Source organism: Lycorma delicatula, chromosome 11 (genome assembly GCF_047948215.1).
Source record: "Lycorma delicatula isolate Av1 chromosome 11, ASM4794821v1, whole genome shotgun sequence".
Lineage (NCBI taxonomy): Eukaryota > Metazoa > Arthropoda > Insecta > Hemiptera > Fulgoridae > Lycorma > Lycorma delicatula.
Window position 1 is genome coordinate 52,877,451 of NC_134465.1, and position 22,704 is coordinate 52,900,154.

At 30.3% G+C, this 22,704-nt stretch overlaps 1 protein-coding gene across 5 annotated transcripts in view; it reads left to right on the plus strand.

Moving 5' to 3' along the window:
- Positions 1–22,704, plus strand: part of MED25 (Mediator complex subunit 25) — a 62,670-nt gene that overhangs the window by 29,070 nt on the left and 10,896 nt on the right. For 2 of the 5 annotated variants that reach the window (XM_075378292.1, XM_075378296.1), the window contains 9 exons: positions 1,165–1,421; positions 2,913–3,170; positions 3,913–4,052; positions 6,692–6,854; positions 9,598–9,789; positions 11,536–11,803; positions 14,734–14,915; positions 16,524–16,745; positions 20,948–21,034. In XM_075378292.1, coding sequence (XP_075234407.1) covers positions 1,165–1,421; positions 2,913–3,170; positions 3,913–4,052; positions 6,692–6,854; positions 9,598–9,789; positions 11,536–11,803; positions 14,734–14,915; positions 16,524–16,745; positions 20,948–21,034 — 1,769 coding nt within the window. The remainder of the gene's footprint in view (positions 1–1,164; positions 1,422–2,912; positions 3,171–3,912; positions 4,053–6,691; positions 6,855–9,597; positions 9,790–11,535; positions 11,804–14,733; positions 14,916–16,523; positions 16,746–20,947; positions 21,035–22,704) is intronic. The other 3 variants (XM_075378294.1, XM_075378293.1, XM_075378295.1) reach the window with 3 other exon arrangements.

Sequence of the window (22,704 nt, forward strand, 5' to 3'; positions counted from 1 at the left end):
TGTACACAGTTATGCTATGACCACAAATGGCATCTGCATTTGTGCAAGGCATGCCGGGAGCCAGGGTGAATGAATGTTTCGACAACCATGCAAAATTTACATAGCTACAGCTAGTCGGACCTTATTTAAAATATAGCCCTTGTATGTATTTGTATATATATATATATATTATGTCATACAAAGATTATGTTTGGTCATGGAGAATATGTTTCTGTATGAAAGAGACAGTTACATGATGTTTGTTTCTACTTTTATATTGAGAGAAACAAGAAGAAAAATCATAAACCACTTGAGATATATTTCCTCTCAATTGAATCCATATACTATATTGACTGGTAAAGAGTGGCCTTTTATTCTGTAGTTAGGATATTAGTTTATCTAATTTTTTTGAATATTAGAAATTATTTAAATTTAATTTCAAAAGAAAAAACAAAATAACCATAAAGAGAAATGTTTTGAAAAATGTGAAATGGTTATGTTATGAAAAGATGTTTTTAATTTGTTGCGTAGAAACTTTAAGTAATGATCATTCATTCAGTACAATATCTTGTTCAGAACAGGCCTTAGAAGTTGTAATACATCTTGCTGTGTTTGAACCCTATTACTACTTCTAAAAAATAGTATTTTGCCATTGATACATGATCTATTTCGTACATTCTATAAAAAACTTTATATGATCTTCGGTACTCCAGATCTACTGGCTATACTTAATACAAGAAAATGTAGAGATTAAAAAATAAAGTTTTAAAAAAGTAAGGTTGAGAATAACAAAATACTAATTCAAAATCAGTTGATTTTGTTGATAATCTAATCATTTTCTTATTCAGATTTGGATGCTTGTTAATTATCAATGTTGGAGTTTGTTATTACTATAAAACAAATTGTCACAATACATTGTGTTGCTCTATATATTTAAAAAACAATGCCAAAATTACCTGATTTATGAAAACATTACAAAAATTTTGTAAATTTACTCAGTTTCATAGGTCTGTATCCTCAACCCAGCTAGTATGTGCTCGGTTCACTGATTTGATCATATAAGATTTTAATGTCTTTATTATAAAAAACGTGATTTTCAGGTTGTATGAGGAAGTGTTTTATTTTCATTATTATTTTTAGTTTTTATGTTTTTTGTGCGAGTGAAAAAATACTAATTCTGTTTAGACAATGCAGTTATAGGGCCAAATTCTGTCGGATTAAATCAGCAACAAGCCGCTCAGCAGGCTCAACAACAGCAGGCTGTTCAGCAGCAGGTCCAGCAGCAACAGGTGCAGCAACAACAAGTTCAGCAACAACAGAAGGCTAATCAACAACCGCAATCTGTTCAGCAGCAAACCAATCAGCAACAAGCTCAGTCTGTACAGCAGCAAACGAATCAGCAACAATCACAGTCTGTCCAACAACAAACTCAGCAACAACAGGTGTGTGTGAAATTATATAGAGTTTTTTAAAATTAAATGCTTGTAATATAATAAAATATCATTGCTCAGGTTTAAAGAAAACTCTTGATTTTCCTCAACAGAATCTTTTATAGCAAGTGTTAGATTTGTTTTACTTAAAATAAAATGAGAATTTTATTTAGTATTCATAATATTTTATTGCTATCGTGAAATCATTTTCTTTGTTTGTTTTTTCATGGTTCACTGTAGTAGCATGTTCATATGGTGATGGATATAGAATTGTAGTCCTTTACTAATTGAGGGCAGTAGGTTTCAGCAATTGACTTAGAATATCTACATTGTAAATAGAAAGATTTAAGTGTTTAAGAAAAAAAGACCATTGCATTCCTTAATGATACATTAAGAAAAGATTAGTGTATTTTACAAGTTAGTTTTTATATAATCATTTCTAGTATAAATTGGTGGTGATTTTTTATTAGTAACACTTTTTTAGTAAAAAGTGGTCGGAAATAGCGATCCATCAATGTCATGTATGTCCAGTGGCTTAAACTGATTCATTAACTAGTTGCTAGTCCTTTGTTAGCAATCTGTTTAAAAAAGATTTTGAGAAAACTGACCCTGCAAAGGAATTTCCATACATTTTGTGGAGTACATTGTACAGAATTGTTGTTCCAAAATTAGGCTATTGTAAACTGTGTGCAAAATATCTTCTGAATATGTTGACTGATGTCACTATAATCTAAGGATGATATCTTTTACCTGCATTTTGGACTGCTATGAGAGAGAGAGAGAGAGAGAGAGAGAGAGAGAGAGAGAGAGAGAGTGAGAGGTGGATGCATTTCTCCCCCATACCATACTGGTGATAAAATGTACATTTAATTCATTAATATTGAGTTGTGACGGTCTATGCAGTGGCATCATTCAAGGTGTACTGAAGTGAAAATTAATTCAACTGTTGACTGTCCTCAGAAATTGTTCTTATTTCCAATAACACACATCCACACATTATTTCTCATGTCAAAAAGATTTATCAATATGGTTGGAAATTTTTTGATTCACCCTCACCTTACACTTGGTCTGTGCACCAAGTTACTGCTATGTCTTTCTTCACCTAAAAAATGGATTTGGTTTTCAACTTTTCGAGGACAGTTGTCGAGTTGAAAACAGCAGTGTTGAACTGGCTGAGATCTAAGGCAACAGCTTTTGATTAACAGGGTTTAAAAAGCTTGTTCCTATGTAGCAAAAATGCTTAGAATATAATATAAAAAAATAAAAGGTGCATACAAGTACATAAAAGTTAATTAATATTTTATTCTTTTAATTTTATTTTTAATGGCCTACTGACCCTTCTTTTGAAACATGCCTCGTATTTAAAATTTTTTCTGCAACATGTTGGTATTGAAAGTCACAGAACTGCTGTCTTATTCTTCATTGGTTTATTTAGCATGTTCTCTTTGGTTCAATTGTAAATGTACTATGTAGTGAATTTTATCTATGTGGTTATAATTATAGGCCCAACAACAAGCCCAGCAGCAACAACAGCAGCAGCAGCAACAGCAACAACAAGCACAACAACACCAAGCTATGAGAATGATCAGTCAACAGGGAGGCCCTAACACTGGTGCCCTTGGAAATATGGGGGGACCACAACAAGTTCCTACTAACATAGCTGTTTCTACGTCACAGCCTGGTCAACAGGGACAACCTGGTCAACCACTGGTAACCGTTCCTTCTATGGGGTCTGGTCCCGGATCTGTTATACAACAACAGGTAATGCACTTTCATAGATGTTTTATGCCTGCATCTGATTTACCAGTATTTATATTTATAATAAAACTCATCAAATTTTTTTCCATTTTAAAAAATTGATTACTGTTCTAGAAAGCAAATTATTTTTTATTTTTACAATGCAAGAAAACTGCTTACAGTTTTGCCTTATTTTGCAAAACTTGCCTTATTTTGCCTGTACTGTAAATGTGCTATGAGGTTATGCTTAAATATTAGGAAAATGTTTTTTGAAATCTTTTTAGTGCTCTCTGAAATGAACTTTTTTCGGATGTATTTTTGATCAAGTTGGAAACAACTGCAAATGCTTAGTTTTTTAAAATATGATTTTTAATAAATGTTTCAACTTTTGGGTTCAGTTTGAAGTTTTATCTTTATTATTTACAACTTCCTTGGTAATACTTCATCCTTCAGAGGCTCACAACTCAGTTTGAATTAGATCTGAGAGTGTATGTATGTGTGCGTGCACCCCCCCCCATACACACATGGATGGATGGATAGATAAACAGAGAGTGAGTGAGGTTATGTGTGCGGGTGTGTGTGTGTATATACACATCTATGTACACTCGCTCTCCTCTTCCCACACACATAACATTTATAGATTTATAAACTTAACATTTATAGATTCTGCTAATGACATCTGTTTTAGCAGTTCATAAGTTTATAAAAAGGCTTAAATTTTAATAAAATTTGTTTTTATGGATATTAAGTTTACTTCTTTTTTTAGGGAGCAAGAGAGAGGCATACAATATGGCAAGGTGTTCTTGAATGGATTGAAAAGGCTAAAATACCCAGTGATAACCAAAAACAGACAAGACATGTACCTTGTCAAGTATCTGCCAATTCAAAGGATGGAGAACCTGAGTTGTAAGTTACAGTTTATATGTACAGTGTTATTGTTCTTATTAAAAATGTAAAATAAATATATTGTCACTTAAATTTTGTAATTTTGAAGTTGTGCTATTCTTTTAAATTGCTGCAGCAAGCAGTGGTAAGGTGCATTCTGTAACATACTGTTGCATTATCATTATCTTAGTTTTCATCACAGTTTTAACCCTACTTTATTTAGTATTTTCAATTAAAAATAGAAGGCTCTTATTATTTTGACCCAAAAACTTTTTTACCAAAAAAAAGCTTTCACTCAAAAAAAAACCCAATCAACATTTTTGATGCTCATTATTTTCACTCTTTCTGTATAACCATTACAGGTCAAAAAAGTTATGAAAAAATCAGTGCAGATTTATGAATTTATAATTATATTTTATATAAAGTTTCGAACTACTTTTTTAACTTTTGAGAATAGTAAAAGCTATGGAATGTAGTTAAGTGCTGAAATTTTGTTTTTAGGTAGGTTTTCATCTGTTACCACTTGAAAGATGAATTATGTACAAAAAGAGTGCTAGGGTAATTTTGTATTCTTTTATTGTGAAAATTTTCTGTAATAATTTATGAAGTAAAATAATATTTTATGAAATTTATGTAGTATTGAAATAATATATCTTACTGTATTAGATGTGAGGATCATTTAACTCATTTGTAAAAACGTTTACCACCGTAGTGTACTGAAAGGGGGACATTAATTTGAAAGAGGGACATTAAAATAAAGGAAGCAGTAACAAGTTGTTAACTGCTAATTATCAGTTATATTAATAATAACAGTTATCAAAATGTTAAATATTTATCTGTCATTGTCAGATCAACTAACTGGATAATGCTGTTTGTGCAGTATACTTATTTAAATGGCTGTTCATTAAAATTTTGCTTATTTAATACTAGCTAGCATTATTTGTCGTCATTTTGAAAACACCATTTAGCTATCTGGTCATGTCTGGCCAAAACAGCAGCAAATCCTAAAGCCCATTAAACATACTAATAATACTTTTAAGTTAAGAGATATTACTGTAATTAAAAACTTACAGTAATCAATCACAAATAAAATAAAAGAATAACTTAGTGTTACCCTGCAAGTGTTCAATGTGAGCACTTTTTGTTGTTTGGAACACATTTACCCAATAGGAGGCTTTTACCAGCTTCTCTATCCTTCATTAGTCTCTGGACTAATGAAAGCAACAACTGCTTCTTTTCTGTGCCTCAAATCTGGCAGATCGGTTGGTAGTGGACGAACATATACAAGATACTTTATAAAACCCCAAAGGAAAAATCACATGGTATCATGGTATCAAATCAGGTAACCTTGAGGACACTGCAAACAAGCTCTGTCACTGAGCCCATGCTGACCGATTCAGCTGTCAAGGAAAACATCATTCAACCAATCCCATACAGAGTTATGCCTGTGAGGAGGAGGTGCACCTCACACAACTTCATTCTGTTGCCAAATTAAATTCTCTGGTCCATTTTGCAATTGAGGAAAGAGCTGTCTATGCAGCATATCCAAAAAAACATAATCCTGTTATGTTTAGCTTCAACAAAAAAAGAATGACCTGTAATTTGCTGTCTGGATATTGAAACAGAAAACATTTAATTTTGGAGACTTCCATTCGCATTGTAAAAGTTCATGGAGATTTTACACCCAGATACAGACATTATGTTTGTTAATTTTAGTACTAAGATGAAATATCAACTTGTTACTAAACACGACACTATATATCCAAGAAAGTTATCTATCTTCATGTTGTAACATTTTGATCGTGAAGTCAGCATACATGGGATAATTGGTAGGCTTCAAAGTCTGTATCAGCTGTAAACGGTATGTGCATACCTAAGCATTTTTTTAAATATTCTGCTGGCATTGATAATTTGCAGCTGACATTTGTAAGAAATTGTTTAGGTATTCCCTGACAGGTTCAGCATTTTCTTTGGAGTCCTTTGATCTACCTGTGCTCTTCTCTTTATGCAGACAGTTTGTTTCAAACTGATTATACTGTACTATTGACAAATATTGCCATTTGGAGGATCACAATTAAATTTTCTACAGAACGGACAACTGTAACTACAGATTCACATTTAGTAAACTGCAAAACACAAAAGACTTTCTATTGAGGAGTCATCATCTTTGTTAGTGGCACTGTCAAGCAGAAAAATAAGGAATCAATCTATCATTGCCTTGCATGCAACTAAAACTGCCCTTTTTGTTGTAATTCTAGCCTTAAATCAATACTGTTCACTTCATTCAAGAGATATTATAACAAATTAAAACAACCCCTCTATATTCTTCTGTTATACACCTAACATTTTAAAGTAACAACTTTTGAATAAAATTTTGGCATGATTTTTCAAGTTTTAGACTTAACATAAACAATATGGCTCGTTAAATAATAATTATAATTTAATTAGCATTTCAAATAAAAGAGATGTGGAAACTAAAATATCTTAGAAGATCAACGCGTGCATGCTTGGGAAAGCCTATGAAGAAAAAATGAGAATTTGGAGGAATATTGTTAAGTAGTATGACAAATATGTTATGAGATTTCTGATTTAATTTTTTTATTGTATGTTTTAGTTATGTGGTTCAGTTTTTTAATGAGTTTTGTTATTGAAATGCTTAGGAAAGCTGATAATTGGCCACAGAAATTAATTATGCAACTGATGCCGAAACAGTTAATTGGAAATATTGGTGGTGCTTATCTAAAGAATTCAAAATCTGTATTGTTTCATCCACAAGCTTGTGAGGCTTTAGATTCTCTTACGAAAGTGATGAGCTCTGGATTTGTAAGTATTAGTGTACATTTAAAACAAAATGAATAATTTTTATAAATTACTATAGGTATGATAAGACTTATTTATAAATGTTTGTTTTGAGTATTGTGCAATGTGTTGTTGATATACGATATTAACAAGTTTGCTGGGATGTGAAAATTTGAATATGTAACTTTTTTTTTTGTAATATATTTGTTGAATTTTAAATATTGTTTTTACCGTCTTAGTAAATTGGTTATTATTTTTTGAGTTATGATGTCAAATTACATCTGACTAAGCTCTATTTTATTTAAAACAGAGATCTTTATCATAATTGTGAGGATTAATCCATTTTATTATTTATATATATATATATATGTATATATATATGTATTATCATCATATCTCAATTACTGCTCCATGTACCTCCAAGCTGTAGATCTAGAAATGGTTTATTGTGAATTGAATGGTTTATTGTTTTGTCTAGAATAAGTGAGTTGCTCTTATTCTCAGATGACTCTTTTAATTCCTTAAGGAAAGAAGAATTTTGTTTTATATTTAAGCTGGCCAGTGCAAAATTGTTTGATCAGTAAAATCTTACTTTTGAGAAAAATACCCTGGAGTCAGGGATGGGATTGACACCTGTTGCGTGAAGGCAATAACGTTTTTCTAGGGATGGGGTTGTTTGCCCTCATGTTTTTTTCTTTGGAGGGCAGATCATTCTTTCTCTCCATTTATTCCTTATCATTGTCTTTAATCCCATCGTTGGTTCTATGCTTGTAACTATGAACTTGTAAGATCCTCGATGCTGAGGATCGCAGAACTTCCAAAACCATTGCCTTTTTAATGTTATTTTGTATTTGGACTGACTGTCTGTGGAACAACTTGTGGTCTCCTCTTTCTGTCTTTTGGGTGCAAAAAAGCCTTTTGGGTAAAGTCAATCCTTCTAAGATATAGACTCTTTTTCATATAATTACATACTACTTTGTCTATTTACTGCACTGTGACATTGAAGACTTTTATTGAAGACACCTACTACAAGGGTACACAACCAAAATGTAACTTATCCACAAGATTTTCTGTGGTTTTAAAGTATTGGGTATTCCTATATTTCTGTGAATAAATTGCAGTCACCTGGCGTCAAGTGTGGGTATTAAGGGGATGGCTGAAAACCTCAATTCTTGAAGTGTTGAAGTAAAGCCTTTTACTCATTTGTGAGGTGAGACTGCACTGCCATGCAGAAAACAAGATCCTTTCAAAGCATTCCTTACTATTTGTTTTGGAATCTCCCGCAGTATAGCTTCTGTAATAAAGTGCTCATAAAATTGGTGTTTTGGAATAGTGGTTGTCATGGCTTAGCTTTTGCAATACTTCTTGAAGTGCTCATAAAATTATTATAATAGGCACAACACAATTGTTGGTAGCATTGTGTCCTACCCTGTTTGCAAAAAACTAATTGTGTCAGTCATCTCACCGCCAGTGAGTACCATGTTATATAAACTGCTGATTACCAGATACTAGATAACTTTAGATCTGACATGAGATGATAAAGGCTGGTGGCTAATGCACATTTACTGCGATTCTTCGACAACCAAAAAAATACAGTACTTCTTTAATGTATACATAATATTAAAAATTTATAAATAAAATATGTTCAAAGATAAAAATCACAATAACATTTTCATTGTTAACCTTTAATTTAAGCTACTTAAAAAAAAATAATTAAAGGAAACCTATCAAAAATCAAACCCAACCAATTTAAAGATCTCATGAATTACAAAAAATTTCTAACAGTAACCAGTAGCCGTGTTATAACCAGTTAATTTTCATTAGCCAGTCATGCTTTAATTTTGGTCTTCATATTGCTTGTACTCATGCAGTTTACCTGCCAGGAGTAGCTATTTTTGTTTAAAAATGTTTATTACATGATGTTTTTTTAAATAATTACATGTATCTATTAGTTTACTAGTTGATCCTGTAATTTTTAATAAACGTGAAAGTGTTGTTAGTACTATAGAATATAATATAAACTGCATAAATAAAAAGTTTCAACTAAACATAACAGCAAACGGTTAAATCTAAGTTCAACTCGAAGATTCAAACAATATCACAACCCAATGTTTAGAACATTACTCGCACAAAATTAAACATTTAAAACTCAGTTTTAGTGAATATATTAGTTATTTACATATAAAACCAAAAAGTAACTCTAAAAGGGGAAAAAATTATACTGAAAAATAAAGTAATTAATAATTGTCAACAAAATTTTTCATTTTTAAATTGATGTATATGAAATCTAAAAAATAATTTCAACATAACACTTTAATGTATTGGTAGATTGAAGAACTCTATTAGATACATACAGTGAATATTATTAGGTAAAAAATTTAATACTGATCCGTATTTTAATCACTAATGAATTGACTCCAGTCAAGTGAACAATGGGATATTTCAATATTATGTCTATCAAAATATGTTTGACTGAAAAATAAATAGAAATGAAAACATCATTTGTTGATTGCAGTCTGTAGGATGCAACTTGTATCTTATGACTAATTTTGGAAAATTTTGACTTGCAAAAAAATTGAATCTGTAAAAATTAATATATCAGTTGTTTAGACTGTGTGTTATGGTATTACCATTCAATGTGCTAGATTGAATGTAGAGCTGTATCATGTAGAATAACAGGCAAGTTGCTTATCTTGTCAAAGTTGACCAGATTTGATTGTGTTATGTTCATTATGAAAATTGTTTTAATTAAAGTTTTTGTTTATAGGCTGGCTGTGTTCATTTTACTAGTGTGATATCGCCATCGGCTTGTGATATTAAAGTTCTTATATTACTTTATACAGCTGAAAAACGGGCTTATCTGGGTTTCATACCCAATGATCAAGCAGCATTTGTAGATAGGCTTCGTAAAGTAATTCAACATCAGAAATCTACTCAGGCAATATTACGTCAGGGGCAGGTAAATAAATAATTATTAGTTTAGTTGTAATCGTATATCTACAAGTTTAATTTTATAAATTATATATTTTATCTAAATAGTAAGTGGACTTTACTACTGGCTGGTTTGATGTACTCTAAATAATTTTTTAATTAATAAAAATAATTTATTGAATTACATTTACTGCATTTTTAAAAAATATTTGTTTTTTTCTTTATTTTGTGACTAAATAAATGAATCGTCCAACCATTTTATATTTTTTAAAAATCATTCCACCTGATAAAATACTATGCATTATAAAAGTGCTCATGAACAGAAGAGAAAAATTATTCCAAGAATTTTTAATTAATAGTTTATTTATTTGTACTTTGCTTAGTTTGTGGTATAAAGTATTCAGTTCTTTTAAGTCCTTAGACCAGCAATATTTTCTTTCCATTCTATTTTCTCATTGGCAATCCTTTACTCTGTGTTTGATAATCTATGTTTCTTTTTGTATTACGCATAGATTTTATATATTGTATATATTATATCTATTAATTACACTATTCAACACAAAATTTGTGTCTAACATGTTACACAACTTTCCTCACTCTAATTTGGGTGCTGATTTCAAATATGCTGTTGTAATTGTGTACCCAAATAAAGGTTTTACGTAAATTGTAAATTTGTACAATTTTTTATAATAGACTCATTTTGATCAACTATTGGTTACAATTAAGAATAGTTTCTATAGAGAAATACACTGTATCATTAGAAGTAGACACGTACAATCATGTCTGTATGATGTCATCATACATCTGTTTGTTGTTATCTACTACAGAGCTTAAAATCTTATTCAGTCTATTTTCACTTGCCTGTACAGTTTGTTGTGTTTCACAGAGTTATTAAGTGTTATATTTTCATCAATTCTTACTGTTGGGTAAAGTTAACAAAAGACACACAGCTCGTATTTGCCAAAAGAAATTGGAAACAAAACAAATGAACTTATGTTAAAATCTGGGTGCCTCATGTGTTATTTGCATATTGTGCTCAGTAATTCTAACTGAATGGTTGAAGGGGAAATGATGAGCCATGTCATTTCCTGTACTGATGGTTTGACATGAACCTAAGGACCACTTCAGACTGCTACTTTTGTATGACAAATTTAGTAGGATTTTCATTCAAAAATAGAATGTTCATAAAGTAAGCAGTTGTATCCTCAGTTCTAAAGCCAGTACCACGTGGAGAGAAGTAGTACCAGTTGGTACCGGTACCACTGGTGATGGTACTACCCGAGAGGAATAATTTAGTTCACAATTTAAAGTTATCAAAGCAGCACGCTGAACTTCCAGAATCTAGATTGCTGAAGTGATCCATAAAGGTTGAAGGAAATTGGACCAAATTTTTATTACTAGTGTTGAAAATACATATGATTGGATTATTGAAATTGATATTTCGAATGCTGTAAGAATAATTTGAATTGGTAGGATTAGAGTGGAATTGAAAAAACTTGTCACAAGGTATGAAAAGCGGTTAGAAAAACTTGGTGGTTATATTGAAAAATCGATAAAAATATATAGTTTTTGTTCAAAAAAAAAAAAAAATTGTCTTATAAATATTTGTTTATTTCATAGAGGGAGTGTAAGTTACTTTCTGATCGTCCCTCATACTAAATCATTGAATTGGAGAAGTTTAACTGTAATTAAGCGTTAGAGAAAATTGTACCATTAGGATGAAATGTGGTGTAAATAACTTTCAGACCAAATTGTTCTTTTTACTTGTTTGTAGGGTGGTGCACCAGGACAGCAGCCTGGTGTATCGAATGCATTAAATCCAGGACAGGGTGGAAACGCGATGGGTAGCAACATGGGACAACAAGGTGGTGGGCCACTCGGATCTGGTATGAATCCTCAGCAGGGAGGCGCTGGAGGATTGGGTGGACCTTTAGGTGGACCGCTCGGTTCTCAACCACCTGGCCAGATGAGCGGATTACTTAATTCACAGTTGCAAGGGGGGTTAGCTGGAGCGATTACAACACAACAAGGATCTGCTTTAAGTACGTAGCTTCTTCCTTTTTTCCTTTCATTAATTTATTGTTTCCTGTATTAAAAGTTTGATCTTTTTATTTTTATATCCATTAAATTATTTGTTAAAATTTAGTTCATCTAGGACACAATCTGTGATTGTTTACTTAAAACTAGTAACTAACAGCACTATTTTTATTAATTTTTATATCAGGCCAGAGTTGTTAAAATTAATTATACTTTGGAGATATGTAAAGATGCTTTTAAGGAAACCTCCTTGGAACAATCTTTTTCTTCCAATACTACATTTTAAGTGACATCAGTTGTGTACATTTTCCATTAATAAGTGGCATATATGCAGTGAAATTACATTTAGCATTGTTCTACTTCATTGGATATTTGTGTGATCTGGTCTATGTAACGTGATTTTATTTCACTGTTGATATTTTGTTTTACTTTTCATGCATCAATTTCCAGGATGCTACTCTTCAAACATTCCAGGTGTCGTATAGCCATTAGGTCATTAGAGAATAGAGTTCACCATTAAAGTAAATTTTTGTTTGTTGTTAAAACTTCAACAAAATAACATATTTTAGTTCTAACATTAAGTAGTTATGTTACAGTTTATCAGTAGAAGAATTGATAAAAATATCTTGAAACATAGGCCATAAGTTTTTCCATTAGAACCTCAGTGATTTTGTCCTTTTCATAACATATCTTAAAAAAATTAATTCAACACATATTCTAGAATGATATTGGATTATCAGTTAAGTTAGAATGACCATGTAGAATGTTTTGCCAAAAACCTTTTGTTGAACCTTCGTATAGTGAAAACTGTTTTGGCTAAAAAGTAAATCATTACTAATTACATGTTATTATATTTACATCTGTTATTTAACTTCCATCATGTGCGAAATGTAATTACCATACTCAACAGTAAAAAAGATTTGCGGGAACTTTTGAGAGGATACCATCTACGGCAAAAAATTATATAAAAAGTTGCCCTAGATTTAAAAGAAATAAGCAAGTTATATCAGGTGTTCATAAACAAATTTTTTTTTTCATCACTAATGAAATTTTTAAGCAATGATTAATGTATCTTAGCCTCCTGTTTTTTCTATTGATCTTACTAATCTAATTTTTCTGTTTTATTGCTTTTATGTATATTTATATTTAAATGTAAGAGGTGTGATAAAAAAATGAATATTCTAATTTTTATCAAAGTTTTGTTTAAAAGTTTAATGTTTTTAATACCTATTTAATAAAATTATTGTACGTCAAACATAAAAAACAGGATTTTACCCCTCTTTATTGGTCTTCACCTCAGATTTCTCAAAACCTACTGCAGATACAGTTCTGGGACCGAAGAATAAAAAAATGTCCAAAAATTTAGGACAAATTAATAAAAAAAGTTCTAAAAATTTCAGTATGACCTCATTTCACCAGGGTCGCTGAAATCTGAGTAAAATATTTTACTAGCTGTAACTTGCAAATGAAGCATTTTAGGATATATTTACCTTTTCCATTATATTTACTTGTAAAATAGGTTACAAAAGACCTGGGAGAACTTCATGATACTCCTGTGTATATATATATATATATATATATATATACAGTGTGATAACAGCAACATAAAACCAAACCCGTTCCCAAGTGCTCCCAACACTATTTACGAAAGATGCTCGTACAACTAGCACCACTAGTGGATGTTTATGTTACTGCTGATTATTGCTGCCCATTTGTCAGGTGGTTATGTGTCAGTGCAGTTTATTTTTTATTGCGTGCAGTATTGTGAGTGCAATTGTGTTCATGTAAAGTGCCTTATTCAGTCCAGGAGAGGATAGTTATAGTTGAGCCTGTATTTGTTCTGGATTGTTTGAAGAATTACATCAAGTATTCGTAGAAAAATTTCCGAGTGCTTCTGTGTCCCAGTGAGAGTAGCATACATGATTCAGTTAAAAAATGGCATACAACAAGTTTGGTTTCAAATGCAAAATTATATAGGCAACCTTTCTTTAGGACTCCACAGGCCATTGCTGATATTGAAAGAATTACTGCCAATCCAAAAACATCACTATGCAAGTTTTCCCAACAATCTTGCGTTAAATACACATCTTGTCATAAAATTTTTCACGAATTAAAATTGAAACCATACCGCATTACAACTGTGCAACAACTGAAGAAGACAGACAACGAGCTGTCAGCAGAGGACAGTAGCCTCTATGTTCCCCAGAGTTGTCTACTTGCGATTTCTTCTTTTGGAGCTACTTAAAGGAGAGAGTTTATGCATATAATCACAACAATATTGATGAACTGAAGGTGAACATTCAACGAAAAATCAATGCTATTGACAACAATGTTTTGTGTCAGACGACTCTCAATATGATCAATCAAGCACAAAAGTGCATTGATGCCCAGGGTGGTCATTTTGAACATCTTTTGTAACAATAAGGTTAACAAATGCAACATTTAAATTATGTTTTATGTTTTTCTTATTTAATTTATTCGTATCATTCATAAAATTTTGTCCAACATAACTTGGTTACATTATATTTGGTTACTATTATATACTTGGTTACACGGTTACATTATAGGTTTGGTTTTATGTTGCTAACTCTATATATATACACATACACATTTGTTTGTATGTTGTATAATACATGTATTGCAATTTGTGTGAAAATTGGCAAGTTCTGTAATTAACATTTGTACTTACAATTAGAGGATAATATTCCCTTTTCATTTTTTTGCTTTAATTAGAGTATTAAAAAAAACAAAATAATATTCATATGGGTAGTCAATTATGGAGGGTGACAAATTAATAAATGATGAGTTAGAAGTTTACTGTTTGTGAATCTAATATAGTTCAATTATTGTAAACTAAACTAACTGGTTATTGAATTTGAGTCAAGGTGTTGAATAATTGATCTTTGTTAATATATTTTATTTTATGTGTTTAAAGGTAATGCACTGGGAGGAAATCAAGTCGGTGGTGGTGGTCAAGGTGGTGGTACTAATGTGGCTGCTGGTGGTGCAAGTAGTTTAATGCAAGCTATGGCTGGTGTAGGTAATCCTAACTCACAGAACCAGACACCACCACAAACACCTGCTGGACAACAGCCGTCTACTAGTCTTGGAATTCAGGTAGTTAAATCTTTACATTTTATTCACTGTAAATAAATAAATATCCACTGTAAATAATTTATTTTATACATTTGCTTATATGATAACATTACCTGTATGAAACCAATTTACCAATTCATTGATGTAAATGAGAAATAAAGTGAGATCCAGAATTAAACCCTATGGGATATCTATTTTTGTTTAAATCAAAATTTGTGTCCTAATTTTTCCATTGATCCTTGTAAGGTATTTTGCCATACTGAGTATGCAGCTGGAGTATACAATCCACTGTATTCTTGTTACTTAATGTGCATTTTGATGTTCTTTCATGCACTTATTGTTCATTATCAGAATTACTTATTATACGTACTGTTTTTTCTTAATAGCCAATGAAAACAGGGCTTAATTTCAACTCTATAGTGAGAGCAACAGATAATATCATTTGATGTTATCAAACTCTTTGAATGTTACATTACATATTAGCAACTGACCCGTTAGTCTTATTTACATGTCTTTCAGTGCTTCAAAAAATTATCGATCTTATTTTATCATTAATTCCTGTATGTTGAAAGAAATCTAACCGGGATTCAAATCTTGTGATTTGGATATAAATTTTGTTTTTAAATTCAGATCTTGAGATTTGTATATAAATTTTTTTATTAATTTAAATCCTGTGATTTTATATAAATTTTCTTTCTATTTAAGAAATTGTTTAAAAATATACATAACCGTGTTTATAAAATCTTAATGTTATTCTCAAACTTAAATTTGATTTTCCTTTTGTTTATTGTAATTATAGTGATTCTATTTTATTTAATATTTGTGTATATTTTGGTAGCATGCAATGAAATTTTGAAAATTCATGTATTTTTAAAATTTATCACAGGATTCGAATAATAAAGAAAATTTATATTAGAAATTAATATTTATATATGTAGATTGTTTTTTTTGTTATTTGGTTTTTGTGGGTTATCATTATTATTAGTGACAAAATTTTTCTTTTACCACACATTTTAAATGAACTTATGCCTAAGTTTTTCTTCTTTTGATTCAGTAACATTGTAAAATTATAGATAAATGTAATAAAATTATAAAATAATAGTACTAAAGAGTACTTCTAGATGACAGTTCCAACCTTTTGGATAACAATAGATTAATATAGTACTAAATGATACTTTCAATATGTTTGACAGAACTAGACAATACTGTGTTACACAAATAAAATGGTAAACCTAAGAGTAAATAATTGAGCTCTACGTTATAAAAAGCTGTAATTTGTGATTCTCAGAAGCCAATCTTTGATTTCAAAGATAAAACTAGATGTAAATTAAACTGTGTTCATGAAATAACACAGTACAGCACTGTTCTGTAAAGAATAGTTGTATGTCATTGTTTGTATCACTGACCAAATTTCACTGTAAGAATATTTCTTGGAAATTTTTTCGGATCAAAATCTTTTATAAAAGGTTTTGGTTGACTGATGTAATGTATGGTCAGATACTGAGGTAAACAACTGATACTGACAGATGGTACAACAGATACTGAGGTAAACAAACCACTTCAATCTATACTGTAATAATAATTACAAAAAGTTTTACTTGTTTTAATAATCTTATTTTTTTATTTTAGGGAACAGCAGCCGATCAGGCAAGAGCAGCAGCGGCTGCTGCTGCAGCGGTAGCGGCTGTGGCTGCTGGCCAGGGTGGTGCACCTGCAGGATTGATGGGTCAGCGGCCACCAGGTTTTGGTATAGAAGCCGCTAGACAAGAGAATCTTGCTAAGATACATCATTTAAGACAGACATTAGAACAGGCGCAGGCTCAAGAACTTCAGTATAAAAACCAGCTTGAGGTATTGTTTATTTGCTCTCTTACATCATTTATTCTTTTAATGATTGCTGATGTATTTTATGATGTAAAGTTGAGTTTGGAAATTCAATCTAATTACAGCTACGAGGAGCCTTTTGTGATATTCTTCATGAGAAAAACAGAATCATTGGAATTTCTGCTTGTTCGCATAACATTCCACCTTACAAGTCATGTTTTCATCAAGGAAAGCAGGAAATGGAATAAAGAAAAATAAGTAAATTAGAAAAATGAATAACTTCAAAGAAGACCAATACCATGAGATATATATTTTGATTAGTAAGCCCATTATAACGATGTTCTATATTTTGTAGGACCCCTTGATACGGGCTGATATGTGACAGACGGTGTGGGTGGATCTATCTTATGGAAAAGGGTTTGCATTGGCTAGTTAATATTATCCAACTTTATTGGGTGGTAATTCTACATTGTCTTTGTTATTTTTCCTGTTGTAGATTCCTTAACATGCTTAGTGTTCTGGATTCCTTATCATGCTTAGTGTTGCTATCAGCATATATGGTCTGAATGCATTTTTTTACCATTCTGCTGAATAAAATCCGTTATGAATAATAAAAGTATATAGCATTATGAATATGTAAAGTAGAGTAGCATGTTAACTGCAAAATGTTTACAAAAAATTTGTTCTGAACGATTAAGGAAATCTTTGTACATCCCCAGAAGTACTTAGTTATTTAGCCAATGAAACAATTGTTCAATAGTTATTTCGTAGGAATGAAAATATAAAAAAGCATTAATGTTATATTTATGCTAATTAAAAAAATAATGTAAATTAAAAAATTAAAAGATTTTGAAAATAAGCATAATACACTTGTATCTTCTCTACTTAAAATTTTTTTCATATATTAATACTTCTCATTTTCACAGCCTTATTGATTGACTGTAATTTATTTCATATTAACAAAATGTTACTAAAAATGTGTGATATTATTTCGAAGTCAAATGAACGAAAATGGAATATTTAGGTTCATACTTCATAAGTGTTCAATGAATTGATAATTTTTTTTGTGGAGAGACAAGAAAGTCGGAGTGCGCTTATGTAGGTATACTATGTATGTTTAACAAAGGTCATGAAATATTGAAGTTCAGTATTTTAGATAATAAGGCAGATAACTGTTGTGTTAATGTAGTTATGATGACCTCTCCTTCGGCCTGTTATATTGATCTCATATGTAACGTGGTCTCTCTTAATGAAGAACTTCCATTCTTTTTTGTCCTAGGTATTTTTAGCATATTATTGTTTTTCCTTCCATTTCATCTTTTCACGGTTTGCCATAACTTACCTGCTCTACCAGAATCTAGTTCATATTTAATAGCTTGTTGTGGTTATATGTCCTGCCTGTTCAATTTTTCTTTCTCTACACATTCCAGTTATGTCTATCTTTGATTTAATTCCTTGACCATTCTCATTGAGATTATTGCTATTCAGTTTTATAATAAGCTCCATTCATTCCCTTCATTATTCATATTTCTATTTATGTAACTAAGTTTGTTTTCCTTTGTCATTGTTTTTGATTTTATTAATTATGTTTTGTATTAAATGTTATAGTAAATAATTTATCTTTGGATTGTGTTGTGACTAGTTTAAAACATTTTTATTGGTGGATAATTTATGTAAATAAAGTTTAATTAAAACCACCTGAGTAAATTTTCTTTACAACTTGATGGTTTTGTAAAACTTTGCTCCTTTCAATTAGTAGCAGTGTATGTTAAGTGTCTGTGGCCAAAGCCACATTACTGTAATCTGTAAACAGTTCCCATTTATCATCAAAGTTATCTTTAAAGTATATAAGTTTGTGCTATTGCTATTTACTAGTGTGTAATAATATTGTTGTTATTTATTCAAAAGAAAAAAGAATTGAATACTGTCAGACAGTAGTAAGGAAATGTTATATATTAACTAATATCCCCAAATAAGCTATTAAAGCTTGAGGGAAATCAATATGCAAAAATTAAACTGTGTGTTATTTAACCAGTTAACAGCTAGGGGTGCCAACAGCACCTGCAATTCTTTGTTCTGTAAATTTGTTCTCTTAATTTCAGAGGTGCTGTTAGGAAAATACCATTTTAATTCTTTGTAAGGTTATTAACAGACAGTACAATTATTACTGTTTTGAATACTAGTATGACTGTATGTTTCGTTTTGATGACTTCATGTTGTACTTTGGTTATAATGCAAAATCCATCAAGGTAAGTACTGAAATTTCTTTGTCACTTATTATAATTTTTTTCTGTCAAATGTTTTTACCTTGGTAAGTGATGCTAAAAATCATATTACATTTTAGTTTGGCAATAATCAAGGTTTTTATTTTATTAACTGTAACTAAACATAGCAGGTGCCAAGTGGCACTGGTATGGGCCTACACTGCTAACTTAGCCAATGTTGATCTTGTTAGTTATTTTAATATTTCTCTTTTTTTTATTATTTTTAGACATTTATTTCAAATGCTCTTTTATATTTTTCAATTGTCATAGATAAGAACGTTAATTAGATATTGTTATCATAGCTATGTCTAATAACAGAGAGAAAAATATTATAGCGATACATTCAGTAAAGTGAATTTTCGAATATTTCTGCATAACATCACCATTCTAAAATATCTGGGAAAACCTTTCCTAGATTATTCACAAAATAACTTTTTTATTATTAGCTTTTTTCTGCAAAAAAATAGTATGTATGAAATCGATTCACAATGGTGGTTTTTAGGCCTCTGAACATGAGTAAAATATTGATAATAAAAGAAGATAAAGTTCTTATTCCTCCTGTTGAATCTATATTTATTGAACCACCTGGTCCAGCAGTACATTCAGATGAAGATTTAGCTGATGAGGATGACGGAGGACTGATAAATAACTTGAGCAAACGTAAGGTATTCATTGGAGCTGAAGTAGTTTTTCTGATTCGCAGACAATTGGAGCCGATGAGTCTATTGACTTTAAACTTGATAACATATCTATTAGTCAACAGTAATGATTCAGAGACCCCTTCTTGTTCAATTTATAATAATGGTGGAAGTATTACTTCAATATCCTGTCTTCCTAGTAGGCCTAAAGCACCATCATGTTAAAAACAAAAAAAAATTGTTTCAAGAATGTGGACAAACAATGACATATCAGGGCACAGTATAGTTTTTCCGCAAAATAATTATATGAAATATCATGAAATGTCTCCAAGTGATATTTTCAAATTATTTTTTGAAGTTGTCCTAAATGTATCTGAGACTAATCGTTACACCCTTTTCACAAATCCTTTCATCACTAAGGAAGAAATAAAAGTATTTCTTGGTATACTAATTGTCTGGCAACAATATATTGCCAGGAAAATATAGATACTGGGAATAAAAATCCACATGATGAAAGAGTTGCATACTTGATTCGAAACAGATAATGAGAATGCCTAGCGGTGCCATACAGCAACTGTAGCTCATGTCCAGCAAAGCAGTGTAAGTGCCTAGTGATGCCAAGTGGCACCCGCTGAATTTTCACGCTGTTTTTACATATGGCCTCAGTAAATAATATAAAGACTATTTTTGTAGTGAAAATAACATAATGGAAGGATATTTATAATAAAAAAGTAAAAGTATTAGAAAAAATTAATTCGGGTATTAGCAGGTTAATGAAGTGAAATTTGAATATGTTAATGTTACATAAGTATATTAGCTTGCTAATATTTTCTAAAATAAATCGCCCAATGAAATCATGTTTTCATCAAATACTACATCTCTAAATTGAAATAGTTTTAGAATCTTGTTGTTATATTAAGACTTTATACTGTTATCATCTGGTGGAATGAAACTGAAATTATTCTAAACCAGTTTTATTGACTTATTAGATCAGTTTTGTTGACTTAATTGATTAATTATTTTCAATTGAAGTTAATTTGTTGTTTTTTCTGTGTATATACATAACATATTGTAATTACATGTACGTTTTCATTTATGTTTGCTAATTTTGGTCAAGATAGCATTAGCATCTCATCATGAAATTAGAATTAAAATTAATTGAGGGGCATCATATTATCCTTTTATTTCTTGTCTGGTGGTTTTAATTAAACTTTTTTTTCTATGAAATCATTAAATGTTAAGGCTCAGCATGACTGAATTGGATAAAAAAGGAGTTGTAAAATAAAATAATTTATCAATTTTCTAATCGATTGTTTTTCTGTAATAGATTATCAGTCATATGAAGATACAACAGCTGCAACAGACTTTAGAAGTGGCTCAGCAGCAAGAGGTACAATACAAAGCACAGATGGAGGTAATATATATCAGCAAATTACATTCGCTGTGATTTTTATTTTCAGTTAATGTAATGTGCTGATAGCAGTGTATAGTGATTCTGTTTAAATCACCGTTATGCGATTAGTACAGCAAGTAAAGTTTTTTCTTAATTTAAATTTAGATTATACTGCACAACTTTAGCATTTCAATACATGAAAAAATATTTTTTAAATGTTTCAATTTACAATATTTTCATGTTTACTTCGTAGTGATACGCAAGAACAAACAGAGTGATAAATGTATCGGTGTATAAAAAAAATCACATTTTACATTTCTTCTGACTGATGTAAAGAGCCAATTTTGAAACATGATAACAGGTTTATAAACGAATTGTATCATGCTGTTTTTTGTTTAATTATAAGTTAACATATAAAAATAATATAACAAATCATCTATTCCAAATACCAAAAAGCTAAAACTTAAATAGGTTTAATTTCATTTGCTAATTTTTGTGTACTATTAATTATTTATACTGACTAGTATATTAATAGCAAGAGATTTCTCCTGTGTTGGATAGGGTTTGTTTCTTATATGAATCTCTGCTCTGAATTTCCTACAATTTATTCCAATCACCTCGTGAAATGCCCAGTTAGTATTTCTTTGTTTTGTATTATCCGACTATAAATTTCCCACACCAATCCTCTGTTGGACATCTTCCAATATTAGTTTTATAGTAATTCAATTTGCTTTATAAGTTTGAAATAGTACTATGAATGGTTTACCAGTAGCATTCTTTATATGCATCTTGTTTTGTAATTTTAGCCCAAATAATACATTTTTGAACACAAATTTAAGTAACTGTTTTTACAGATTAGATGCGTCTTTGATGTGATTTATAGTTTGTGTTTATTAGACAATGTGTATAATGTTATATTTAGAAATATTCTAATATTCGTCCAAATTAGTAAAAAATTGTTAAGTATCTATAAAAAGTAGATTTGTTTTAGGTTGGGATCATTAGAAAAATCCATGATTTCTTTGGTTGATTTATTTTAGAAAATATTAGCAAAGTTAATATACTTATGGTGGATAACAAATTTCATTTCATTTCATTAAATATTACACAGTTTAATTTATGTACATTGATTTTCCCAAAGCTTTAATAACTTATTTGGGCATACTGGTTAATGTAAAATAAAATTTGTTAATTTTTATTAGTTAAGAGTGATAAAAATTAATATACAAAAAAAAAAATAAAAAAAAAAATAATATACATTAATAAAATATATAATGTTGTAATAATAACAAACTTGTTACTCCTTCTATTCTGCAGAATATATTAACTTACTCGGTTCAAAAACTTTTTTCTCTTTCTTTGTTTCTCTTTTTTCCTCCTTTCTATTTTCCGGCACAAAAAGAAAAGATTGTAATGTACTATTTATGCTTTGAAACTGATTAATTACCTACCTATGTTATAACCACTTTGGTTGTCTGGATCCTTTTGTCTATTGCCCTTAGGCTATTTGATTCACAATTCGAGTGTTAACTTTTAAATAATATCTCTTCAAGTTTTCCTTAGTCCTGTAAACTTTTTATTCCCCAACTCTTAATGTGTGCTATTAAATACAGTATGTAAAAATGAGGTAATTTTTGCCATATTTTTTTAGCTTCTTTTTGGTAGATAAAAAAGTAGTTAAGACTTGTATT